This window comes from Terrapene carolina, unplaced genomic scaffold (assembly GCF_002925995.2).
Source record: "Terrapene carolina triunguis isolate 2854851 unplaced genomic scaffold, T_m_triunguis-2.0 Scaffold558, whole genome shotgun sequence".
In the NCBI taxonomy this organism is placed as follows: Eukaryota; Metazoa; Chordata; order Testudines; family Emydidae; genus Terrapene; species Terrapene triunguis.
Window position 1 is genome coordinate 14,616,186 of NW_020664909.1, and position 13,377 is coordinate 14,629,562.

A 13,377-nucleotide genomic window follows, 5' to 3' on the forward strand; every position below is an offset into this window, starting at 1 on the left:
GTGCTTTGATCTTGGGAATCTTCAAGAGTCATCTCTGATTTGTCTGCCTGAAATCTGTGAAGCCGTCTAATTTCCAACTAATCATAGAATCATAGAATATCAGGGTTGGAAGGGACCTCAGGAGGTCATCTAGTCCAACCCCCTGCTCAAAGCAGGACCAATTCCCAACTAAATCATCCCAGCCAGGGCTTTGTCAAGCCAGGCCTTAAAAACCTCCAAAGAAAAACCACCACCTCCCTAGGTAACGCATTCCAGTGCTTCACCACCCTCCTAGTGAAAAAGTTTTTCCTAATATCCAACCTAGACCTCCCCCACTGCAACTTGAGACCATTGCTCCTTGTTCTGTCATCTGCCACCACTGAGAACAGCCGAGCTCCATCCTCTTTGGAACCCCCCCTCAGGTAGTTGAAAGCAGCTATCAAATACCCCCTCATTCTTCTCTTCTGGAGACTAAACAATCCCAGTTCCCTCAGCCTCTCCTCATAAGTCATGTGCTCCAGACCCCTAACATTTTTGTTGCCCTCCGCTGGACTCTTTCCAATTTTTCCACATCCTTCTTGTAGTGTGGGGACCAAAACTGGACACAGTATTCCAGATGAGGCCTCACCAATGTTGAATAAAGGGGAACGATCACGTTCCTCGATCTGCTGGCAATGCCCCTACTTATACAGCCCAAAATGCCGTTAGCCTTCTTGGCAACAAGAGCACACTGTTGACTCATATCCAGCTTCTCGTCCACTGTGACCCCTAGGTCCTTTTCTGCAGAACTGCTACCCAGCCATTCGGTCCCTAGTCTGTAGCAGTGCATGGGAACATCTTTACTTGGGCTATTTCCCTACGCATACTTTGGGAGGCATCACTTACTTTCCGGGAGGGACAGATGAGTCTGTGCTTTTGTATTCAGTTCATACACCAACACATCTCTTATTACACACACAGCATTTGGAGCAAGTGATGTCAGAGACTGAAAATAGGCCCTGTGAAAATATTACCTTATATCTTATGGTATTGCTTCTGCTCCCTGATTTGGCTAATTTCTATAGCAACATAGAGCTTTCAAGATGATTACACTGGTGAGAATAAAAATTTGCTCAAGTATTCATGACACTTTCCCTTTGCCTGAACGGTATTGTGAACAAAATGTTGCTTGTTCTCATAAAACAAACAAAAAAGATCAAAATGAACTAAATACAGATCCAAGGCTTCACTAATACCTTTTGCAGCATTCACCCAGCTGTTCCCTGTCGGCTTTGTCCATTATTAGCAATTTCTGAGAAATGAAAAGAGAAGTCATTAAATCAGTGTTTGCAAATTAGTAAGATTTAACCCTGTTTTAAACTGTGTTTGTGCATTGGTTAGCCTGTGTTCTGGAGAAGTTGATGATGTATATACAACACAATTCTGTTAGAGGTACATGTGAGCAACCATTCTTTGGGCCGCAAAGAATTTCTAATGCTCACCAGAAGTGCTGATCAGTAAAATCAAATTCCTCTGCAAAGTAAAAAACTGTGATAAATCTGATGCTTCAGCATCTTCCTCTTTTTATCGGACAATTGTTTTTTAGTATAATTGTATGTACCCTTTCTGATTAAATTATAGGCTTTCCTTTTCAGACTACAGTATTCCTTCTACCCATTTAATCGCTGATTCAGGAATGCACTTAAGCTAATGAGATTTTTGCACGTGCTTAAAATTGAGCCTGCACTTAAGTACTTTTTTGAAATTGGGCTTTAATATATGCACTCTAACTTAGTGTCTGTAAGGCTTCCTGTGAAGAACTGTATCACTGGGCTCCAAAGTCGTGTGTGTGTGTGTGTTAGAGAAGCTATAAGTGAATTAGAAGTATGACTCTTGCCTCTAGTTGAAGCGATACACTTGGTGTGCTGTTTCTTTTAAATGCAAGCTCCTTGTGATCTGCCATTCCAGTATTCCGTAGAAAGGGGCCAAGGCTTAAGGAACTTGCAATAGATCTGCTCTATCCTGAGTCTGGTTCCAACTGACTGTGCAGTTGGTTGACAGTGTCCTGCCTAGACTCTGTCTGGCAAGCTCAGCCCTTAAAGGCACAGTCCCAATACCATATCTTCCCTTCCCAGCCAAAATGTAATAAAACGCTGAAAACCCATTTACACTTACATCCAAACCAATAATGAAGCTTACTGACAGTGTTCATTTAGTCTTGGAGGTGCACTGTGCTGTCATTTGGCCTGCAGGGCTCCCCTGGAACCTCAGCACTACTGCTGTCAGGAGGGAGCAAGTCCACTTGTTCTGGTGGTTTCATGTCCTGAGGCTCTGTTGTCTCAACCTGCTGTGGTTGTTGCCTGTTTGAGACCCCCAGGCAAAACAGCAGATTCAGTGCCCCTAATTTCTGTCCCTTTTGGGATTTGGAAAACGTGTCACCTATTACTCCATGGTAAATGTCCATCTGGGGTGACAACTTCATATGGCCACAAAGCTACCACTTGTGACACCGGTCCTGTTTGTGGCCATTGTTTCCCGTCACACAGTATCATTTCCATGAAGTGGTGGCAGCTCCTGTGACCCCCAAGTCCCATTGATTTGTTTTGTTTTGCCTTTCTTTCTCTTTAGCCATCTGCAAGCCTCCAGGAGCTCTCTCTAACAGCGCAGACATTCTTGTGTTGAGTTTTCAGTTTTACAGAATGCCAGCTGGTGACAACTCATGACTCATTGATGCCAGTCTGTAATTTAACAATGCTAAATACAGAACAGAGTCTGACTCCACAACCTTTTTCAATAGGTCACTTTGTTGTTTTCTTGCTGCTTAAACTCATGCTCACTATACTGTGGCACATTGTCAGGTATACTACATCCAGCAAAGTAGATTCACTCTGCACAATCTCCTCTTTAGCTGTAGTATCTTGTAATAAGGCTATCTCAGGGAAGTAAAAATACTAGTCTAGATGTAAACAAATCAATGTCTATTTTCTTGGGGGGCAGGGGAGGGGGGCAATTTTTCCTATGCAACCAGCATCGGTTCTTTTACTTGACTTGGCCTGAGTTTTTAACATGTACAACCCGCACTGACAGCTTCCTTAATGCCACTGTTCATTTGGGACCAGTATAAAATATCTCTAGTCCTTCTCTTAGATTTTTTTTTCAATCCCTAGGTGATCTTCATTATCTTTTTAACATACTTTTCTGTAACACCTTAAGACTCACCATCCTGGTGCCTTTAAACAAAATCCCATCTAGTACTTAGAGTTCCCCCTTAAACTGATACTCGGAGCTGGGAATATGCTGTCCCAGACACCTTGTGCTAATAGACTTAATCACTTTCTGCGAGGTCTCATCCACAGCAGTAATTCTGGCCATCACCGTCCATATTTCATCTGAGATTGGCCAGGTATTTTTTTTATCAGATGGACATGTACAAAATCCAGCTCTGGACTTTGTTTCAGTCCACTTTTGTCAAGTGCTCTAGAGAGCATGTCTGAGACCACCAAGTGTCTCCCAAGTTTGTATTCAATTTGCAAATCATATCGTAGTAGCTGAAAAAATAATCTCTGTATTCTTGCGGGGCGGGGCTGCCAGCCCCCTTTCAGCAGTAGCAATAAATGGCTTCTGGTCAGTTTCAGTTGACACAGCTCCCCCCCCCCCCCGCCCCCTAAATAAAGACATGAAACTTTTTACACCTATGGACTAATGCCAAAGCCTCCTTCTCTATTTGAGCATATTGGCACTCAGTATTCATGATGAATACGCCACTGGTCTCCAGTTTTGTAAGAAGACTGAGTCAATACCCTCGTTAGAGGAGTATGCGGACAACCTAATTTTGCATTTACTGTCACAGTACCTCTGGACTGGGGCCTCTTTAACTATCTCCTTCTGTTCCCCAAACTCTCTATTAAGATGTGCATTGCATGTCCACTGGATGTCTTTGCACAGTAGCACTTGCAGGTGGCTGGTTCAGGCAGCTAGCTGAGTCACAAATTTCCCTATATAGCTCACCATTTTAAGGAAACTTTGTAACCTTTCCTTGTCTGGTGGGGCAGGCATGTCGGTGATGGGCTCAGCCTTACTGTAATCTACCTGTACAACTTGCTCTGTTAACTTCTCCCCAGCTATGTTATTTCTGTTGCATGGAATTTACATTGGTATGTTTAGCTGTCGCCCAGTAGCTGGGGTTCTTTCCAAAGCAGCTCAGAGCCTCTGGTGATGCTTCTCTACTGTTTTTCCCCACATCATAATGTAATTTATGCAAACCTTAAGTTAGTACCCTCTATATCAACCACATTTTGTGGTATTTTCTGGTGAAACACCTGGGGGACCAAACCAAAACCCAAATGGCCGTCTGCAAAAAACAAGGTCTCCCAAAGGGGGTGTTGAATGGAAACAAACATGTGCTCTGTTTTTCTAAGGGCACCTGCCAGAACCCTGCTGATGCATCAGGCCTCCTCCTGAGTAATTACTCCGTGTGTAGATAAAGGAAAATGTTCCCTTTTGACATATTGAATTCTTTGGGTCTATGCACAAGTGAAGGGTTCTGTCTGCTTTTCTGCAATGACCAACAAGTGTTACCCACTTGGTTGGTTCTTCTACTCGCTGGATGATTCCCAGAGCAATGAGCCCATCCAGCTCCTCTGGCTTAGGGCTAGGGAAACTTTCCTTGGGGCATCGATTGTGGGACAGTTGGGCTCTTTCAGCTCTATTCTGTGTGCTGTTGTGAGCTTCCCTGTCCCGTGGAAGATGTCCTCAAACTGTTCCTTAATTGTTTGGGTCCCTTGCCCCTCCAAAGAATGCACTCCCTTGATGAGACCTGGGCGTGATACGTTTTTAACCCAATAATGGGTGCACTTGTCCCTGGCACTATTACAAATTGTATCTTTTCCAGTTTATTTGCCCATATGTTTAGTTCACATACACCTTTAGTGGGGATAAGCTCAAACCTGTAAGCCTGAGTTTTACCCATTTATAGCCAGTGCCTGTGCCTTTTTTTTTTTTTTTTTTTAGTATTAATAACATTGTTTGCTTGTGCACTAGTGTCCATCTTAAAATTAATGCTTTCAGGCTGATAGTCCAATCATCTTCTGCTGCAATGTTGTCAATTGTTCCCAGGAAGAATTCATCTGAGCCAGCAGTGCTGTTGTCATGCTCTTTGTCCAAACTGTGCCCGCTCCGCTGCTGTTTGCATACTCTTCCAAAGGGATGTTATCCATTAAGCTCTTGCATCTTTTCCCCTATGTTGGGCCTTGTCCTGGCTTGTGTTGGTTGCCACAGTATGTGCGGCTCCATGTGCTGTTTTTGGTGGACTCTGAGTTTGAGTTCCATATGCCTGCCTGCCTCTCATCTCATTTTCTTATGATAGTTTGGATTCTCAATCTGGTCTACAGCATCAGAGCACTGCCCACCCTCTGTGAGCTTCATTCTGGAGTGGGTGACATCCTGTGCTTGGTAGATTCTAATTGCCTTAGCGAGGGTTAATTCTGGCTCTCCCAATAGTGTCTCTCTGACATTTTTGTTCCAGATTCCAATTGCAAGCTGGTCTCTTATGAGGGACTCAGCTCTAAAATCTCTGCTATGGTTTCATCTTCTTGTTGTACTCTGAAACAGCTGAGAGATGTTTTTAAACATTTTTAGGTGGAGTGCAGTTAATCCTCAAATGTCTGTAACAGTTTCATAGTTAGCCTCCTCTGCCTGAGTTAACTACAAACTTCTAAACACATCAAGTGCTTCAGAACCTGCTATTGTCAGAAATAAGGCTACCCTCCACCTGTGTCTATATTTTCTAGCACTCATTGCTTGTAGATACAGGGAGAAGCACTGTTTAAGCCTTTTCCAGCTGTCTTCCACATTTCTAGAGTTTCATCTCTGATGGATGGGGCTTTTAACTGCTTCATTCTTCCATTCAGGATCTTTTCTTAGTTCTCTTTACTCCCAGGATCATGCAGTGTTCAGTGATCACTCAGTGCTCAAGGAAGTTGCAAGTGTCTGGTTCCAGCTGGCTTCTCAGTGCCCCACCTAGACTTTCTGTTTGGGAAGCTCAGCCCTTAAAGGCACAGCCCCTAATACCACACCTGTTCACCGGGTGAAACTGTCAGGGCTACAATTTTAATGTGACTACATCTCCTATGCACCTAACAATCCTGCCCTCCAGCACACCTGCAGCCTGTGACAAGAGGACCATGGCTTCACAAGTACAAGTCAGCCTCTCTGGGGACTGGTGGAGACCGGCCCTGCATTTCTCAGGGCACCCTTGAGCCCTAAATAACTACCACAGCATCTGCATTCATTGACTGGAATTTCTTCTTAGCTTTAATATAGTAAAAGCAAAACTGTTTTTTAATCATTTAAATTTAAAATGAAAGTGAGAAAATATTCTTTACAGCTCAAAAAGGTTTGCCAGTACCATATTACTATACAGGGGGTGTGCTTAGTCTCAGAATCAAAGTTTCAAGTGCCTATGTGACTTAGGAGCTTAGGTCTCCTTGAAAATCAATGAGATTTAGGCTCTTATGTGTGGTGTATTGCAAACTGTATTAAAATTGTAAACTATCACTTTAAATGGCCAGGGTTTTTTTCCTGGCCCTGTTTGCAGGCTAGGGAGCTCCCTAGGAAAGGAAGTGATCTGGCTTAGCACTCTAGCAGTAGTCAGTCTGCAGACAGACATCTAGAGTAAGGTGAGATAATATGTGTGACTCTGTTTCAGGGAGCAGCCTGCTTTGTCACTCTCTGGTTTGGGGTTCTTGTGTGTTATCATTCTGAATTCTAAGTAGTAAAGTAGTGTTATGTTGCAACCTTCCAGCAAGAGTATTTTATGTTCCTATCTGACTAGGGTTGCCAATTTTGGTTGGATATATTCCTGGAGGTTTTATCACATGACATAATCTTTCATTAAAGATTAATCTTAAATTCCTGGAGACACCAGGACAATACTGGAGGGTTGGTAACCCTACATCTGATTCTTCTCTGTGTATGCTGTGACCATAATACTAAGTCACTTTTCAAAATGATACTGTCTCCTAAGCTGCTTAGGCACTTCTGAAAACTGTACCTGAGATGCCTTCAAGCCTTGAGGGCAATAAAACATGAAATGGTGTGTGGTTATACTGGAGGGCTATAATAGACAATATTATACAATAGACAACGTTAATAGACATGTATGATCATACTAGGTACACAAAGGGAAAGAGGGTGGTTTTGTGGTTAGGGCAATAGACTGGGACTCAGGATAGCCAAGTTTTTGGTGATTCTATTTTATTTTAATATTTTTCCTCTGAAGTGCCATGAACAAGTTTCTGTTCTTTAAATCTATTGTTACTAATAGTCTCTGTATCTATGTACCATGCTGATGATCCATAGGTAGAATGCAAATTTACAGGGGGAAAAAAGAAAAGGAAACTAATCGATGAAACACACGTGCTAGAAATCCACCAACAGCCAAATAAATAGTCCTAATTAATTCTTAGTTTGTGGTTGTTTGCTTTGACGCCAAGCTCCTCCATACCATTTCAGCTACTTGAATCCTTAACTAAATAGTTGTATATTGTGCCCAGTCGAACATCTGACTTCCTTATAGAGCTAGCATATGGCCAGCTATGAGCTATCAAAATAGAACTTTGATTTGTTTACAGTACAGTGGGTCCAATTCACCTCTGCTGTAAGCCCATGGAAATCAAAGGGTTACACAGAGTTAAAACTGGAGCAACACAGTCAAGAATCAGGCGTGATGTTCATACTTAATTCATTTGTGTTATAACGATTGTTATTGTGGGTTAATGGATAGGGCATTATTTCCACTGGGATATAAAGATACAGGCCACTTACCAAAACAAATAAGGAGGGAAGATCCGTGCCTTGAAGAAAATCTGATCCTGTGAGGCGCTGAGCATCTCTGCCTGGTGCCCTGAGCTGTCACTGGAGCCAATGGCAGTTGTCTAGAGCTGGGTGAAAAAATAATGTGGTTTGCTGGGAATTCTGAAAAATGAAAAAAAAATCAATTTCAAGTCAAAACAAAAACAATATTTTTCAAATATTTTGGCACATTGAAAAGTTAAAAAAATAATAATGTGGGGTTGAATGTTTCATTTTGACCAAATCAGAATGTTTTGTTTCAATTTTGACCATTACATTTTTTTTTAATAAATGGAAAGGAAATTTTGAAATGAAAACTCATTTTCAACCAAAAAAATTAAAACAGTTCATTTGAAAAAAAAGTCAAAACAAAACTTTTTTCTGACTCTCTCTTCCCCCCCCCCCCCGGTTGAAACAATTTGGCAAAATCAACAGGCATTTGCTAAATAATTCGATGTGACTGAATTTGGGCTTTTTTGCTGAAAAAGGGTTCATACAAAAAACTGCCCAGCCCTAGAGTTGTGTGCTCAGACCCTCTCAGAAAGTGCTCAGCACTTCGCAGGATGGGTCTCTAAACTAGGCAAAATGCAGGGCAATGTTTCAGGCACAGGAGGGCACAGACGCCTCATTGATGTTAGCCCAGTATACCAAGCATTCATGGAAGGGCATTGGGAGAGGCCGTGAGAGAATGTTCCAAATGTAGGGGGAAGCAAAATGGCTGGTGCAAAGCTGAGGGGCAGATAAAAAGGAAGGGAACAGTAGGGTGAAAGGTCTGGGTGGTGCCAGTGTGTGGGAGAGGGAAGAGGGGTTGGGATTGGAGGTGGTGGGATGAGATTAAGCAGGGCCACTGATTACAGGGCAGCGTGAGCATTAACAATGTTTTGGTCCAATTTTAGACCATTATGAAACAATGTTTCCTCTCCTTTGTGGCTGCAGAGAAACTGCCCCATGTAACTGTATGGGACTGCTGCTCTGTTGCAACCCTCAACACAGCCTGTTGAGTTGGTCCCAGGGCCTTCATAACAACCGTTTCCAAGCAGTGTGGGGACGTCAGGATAGGGCGGGATGGAGTACGCAAGATCAGAAAGGTTTTGTTTCTTAATCAGTGCAAAAGGGGAAGTTGTGGGGGTGGCAACCCTTTTTGCCTGTATAAAGTTAAGCTCCACACGCACATGCTCTGCTCTTTTGTTGTGCATGGCTGACTAAGAATGAGCTGCTCTGAGCTCCGTAACACAGGGGACGTGGCCAGCTAAGGACTACCCAGACCCCACGGCAAGAGGGAGAAGGAGCCCCTGGAACACAAGTGAGTGCTCTCAGTTTTTGCCTTGCGGCAGGTGACTCTGGGGACCTCTATTGGAGTGGTTTGGCCCTTTGCTTTCCTCTGCTAGCAGTTCACTACTGTCTGGCTGCATGGCATGTGCCTGGTAATGCTGGGCTGTGTGGGGTGCTGCCGGTCAAGAACGTGTCATCTTAAAATTGGTCAGAAACCTGCCAGGCTGGAAAGCAAACCTCTGAACACCTTGAGCTGATGATTTTTAAAAGGAGGCTGTTCTGAGTTGAAGCAGGATGGGAGGGGGCAGGCTCGGAGGACACTGACCCCCTGTTGCTGGTGCTGTGCCTCTGTAATAAACAGCTTTTTCTTGAGCTGTAAATCCAGCAGCTCTCCAGCACTGAATTCACTTCCCAAATGCTGAATGGCCAAGGCCACTGGGTGCAGTTTGGAGAAGTCCTGAGGCTCTTCTAGGCTCCTGGCCAACTCCAGAATGATAGGGGGAGGCACAAAGGTAGTGTAAAGCCAGCCTCCTGATTTTATACCAACCAGAGCCTGGGTGCACTGAGAATGGGGATCAATGTGTTTTGTGTATAGAGCAGAGGATTTAGGAATTGGGACTCCTGGGCTGTATTGCCAAATCTGCCACTGATGAGTGGCCAGGACCTTGGGAAAATCACTTAACCGCTCCTTCAGAATAACTTCCATAGCACCCAGAATTAACCCTTGAAAAGGCAATTAGAATTTCCCAAGCACAGCAGATCACCCAATCCAGAATGAAACTCATGGAGAATGAACAGTGCGCTGACACTGAGGCTTAATTAACCAATGTTTGTAAAGTGCTATGGCAGAGGTTCTCAAACTTTTGTACTGGTGACCCCTTTCACATAGCAAGCCTCTGAGTGTGACCCCCCCCCTTCTGAATTAAAAACACTATTTTATATATTTAGCACCATTATAAATGCTGGAGGCAAAGCGGGGTTTGGGGTAGATGTTGACAGCTCATGACCCCCCCCATGTAATATTCTTGAGACCCCCTGAGGGATCCCGACCCCCAGTTTGAGAATCACTGTGCTATGGGATCCAGCTGGATGATCAACACTATAGAAGTGCTACATGGTGTATCACTTGTCCAAAGAGTTAAGATTTCTGGTCAATTCAAGGCTTCATTTATTAACTCATCAATTCCTTCTTGTTTCATGTCTTTTCTTTTCTCTGTCTTTTTTTATCCGAGGAGTTCTAAGAAAATGGTGTGTGCGGCCAGGGCTGAACTGATGTGGTCTGGACTGGCATTAAAGAATTGGTTCTGGCAGGGGCTCTTTGTGCTTCATGTCACTAGTCTAGGTAAGTGGACGAGTTCAGTTCCATTTTGTATCTCAGGAGCTTTGACTCCCTCTTTCCCCACACTAGGCCGGTGAGGAGCATTGGGGCAGAAGCTTGGGGTGCTGGAGCTGCTGCATGTTATGGGGACAGAGAGAGGACTGAAGCCTCCAGGGTGGTGCCTTTCACTGTTGCTAAAATTTAGTAGAAATATCAGGGTGCTGGGGAGAGCCCTGGTGGCCTGGTGTATGTGTGTGTGTGTGTTAATACTCCACGCAAGAACTGGATTTCTGATCCTGGTCCCACTCCTCTGGACAGAGCCAACCATAAGCTTGTGTGACCTATGTGCTTGTGTTAGGCCCTCCACTCCCCACACCCATGAGGTGCTGTCTAGAAGGGGACCTTCAATTCCATAGCTGCGGCCCCATCGGAGCGGTGCCTACAAGCCACAGCAGGGAGAGAATTCCCAAGACGCCCTTGTCTGCTCTCTGTTTGGAAAGTGACACTTCTGCTCCATCCTTGGTTTCCTAGGCCAAGTGAGTCACTAAAAACTGCGGAGTCTGAAAAGTGTGAGGGGTGAGGGTTTCCCACGGCCGGAGTGAGCACCAGAGGCAGGCAGGAAGGGATGTGAATACACACACACTTGTGGGAAAGTGCCTGGTCCAAGGCTGGAGACGGGGTGGGGTCCATGGAAGTGCTACTTTTCATAGTGCCACACAACACTGAGAGCCAGCTGTGCTCCCAAGGTTAGGCAGGGGTGGGTGTTCTCCCATTGCTCAGTAGTACTCTTTCCAGTCATTGAAGCACCAGCATTGACAGGGAGCCTGCCCTGTCCAGTCTTCCCTTGACTGCAAGGACAGGGGCTGATTCAGAGCTTCTGTGACAGAAGAGCTTCTAAGCTCTCAGGAGATGCAGAAATGGAAAGAGGTAATTTCTCCTCTGGGAAATGTACATTAAACTAGTCATTGCAAAATCACACAATCAACAATTCCCCTAATGCAGGCTTAAATTACTGGTCTTGGGACTGAGTCATATATCCTGTCCCCTGGCCCGCTCCAAGGGTCTGCTGCAAGGCCCATTGAATTCAATAGGCTTTTGAGATCAGTCCTCACAGCTGTGTGAAATGTTAACACCGAAACCTCAAAGCACATACAGTTCTCCTGAGCTTGGATTCCTTACAGATTCGAAGCATCAGGTTTGTTGATAGTTTCCGTGAAGTTAATGAAACTTTAGAGCAAACTATGCTGAATTGTGGCTTTGCATAAAAGTTGTTCAAAATTCTGAGTTTTTCATGGTAGTATTATGAAATGGGGGAAAACTTTGTCATTTCCACTGAGTTTCACTTTAAGATTCTGAGTTTGTTCAAACCAGAAACTCAAAGCAAAACTTGGGGAATTTCACACGGAATTAAAACACACAGACCCCTGTAAAGCAAACCACCACGTTTTCAAGGCTCTTTTCCCTCTCCCAACCTCCTACCCACACATTTAAATATGTGTCATTAATATAATACATGTATTTGTGAGTAATGCATCCATCCACACTCATGCCTTAATGCTCTGCCACACTAAACCATCATGTGTATGTGTATAAGTGTGTGTGTGTGTGTCCAAGAAGGCCATATTATTCATGAGAAACGTGACATTTCTCCCCAAAATTATACTAGACCCAAGATCGACAATATGCAGGCCTTCAACAGTGACAGGTTTAAGGTCTGATCAATAGAAACAGGAGCTTTATCTCATTGGAAAGCCAGGACCTGTCCTTTCCAAAGGAACAGTGCTTTTGTTTCTAATCCTGGTAGACTGCAAGATGCTCGATTTGAACACTATGACATTAACAAGCAGAGAAAAGCTTTGGCGATTTCTAAAATGTACTGGTTATAATTTTTTCTCCTCTCTGAGCCATGGGATTCAGATAGCATCAGGAAGCCTACATTATTTATAGGCAGAGTAATATGGAAAACAATACTGATCTGCATTTTTAAATCTCTCGGGAACATTCCTCTGTTAACTCTTCTGTAAATATATACTTTTTGTTCTGTGTGTGTGTACAGTGCCTAGCACAGTGGGGTCTTGGTTTGTCACTGGGGTTCCTAGGTGCTACAGTACCACAAATACTTACATAACCTATACAGAATACACCATGGCATGGTTTTAAAGGTTTTCTTGGGGCTCGTAGCAGATGACCTCATAACTCACGCATTAGGAAGGGGAGCATCTCAAATTCATGACCTTCTTCTGTATGGGAGGCAGTGTGGCTACAGCACAGGGCTGGGAGACCTGGGTTTTCTTAACAGCTCTGCCATTGACCTGCTGGATGATTTTAAGCAAATCATTGAAGCCAACACTTTCAAAAGTGGCCTGATTTTTAGATACTTCAATTTGGATGCCCAAATCAAGGCACCTTGAAGTGTCTCAAGTTGGGCACACAAAATCAGTGACTATTTTTGAGGCTTAAACTCCTTTGCAAAACAGAAGTTTTGATACATACCTTACTTTGTGATGTATGGATTAAGGGCTAAATGACAGCAGGTAGATACCATGATGATGGGCATTCTAGAAGAACCTGTGGTAGTCATTATTTTACTATGACATGGAACAAAATTGTTCTGAGCTTGTGATGTAAAATTAAGGACCCTTTGCAGAGGTTAACTAAAGCTCCACCACGTTTAGGAAACTGAACATTGTATAATAAAATTTAAACCAGTATCGCCCATCTGAATAAGTATGTTTATTGCCCCGTGAGGTGAATAAAATGACCTCCAATGGGAAATAATTCCTGAAGCTATTTTTGTTCTCTTCAACCTGTGGCGCAATATTTACTGTATCCACTATAGTCCTTAGCTTGTGTTTGTGTGTGTGAGTATGTGTGTGTGTATATATATATATACACACACACACACACACTCTCTCTCTCTCTCTCTCTCTCACACACACACACACACACACACACACACACACACACACACACACACA

The 13,377-nt window shown here is 43.7% G+C and overlaps 1 protein-coding gene across 1 annotated transcript in view; it reads left to right on the forward strand.

Annotated features, from left to right (window-relative positions):
• The first annotated feature begins 10,326 nt into the window (after window positions 1–10,326).
• Window positions 10,327–13,377, forward strand: part of CD80 (CD80 molecule) — a 24,431-nt gene continuing 21,380 nt past the window's right edge. The window contains exon 1 of the mRNA XM_024209455.1: window positions 10,327–10,423. Coding sequence (XP_024065223.1) covers window positions 10,327–10,423 — 97 coding nt within the window. The remainder of the gene's footprint in view (window positions 10,424–13,377) is intronic.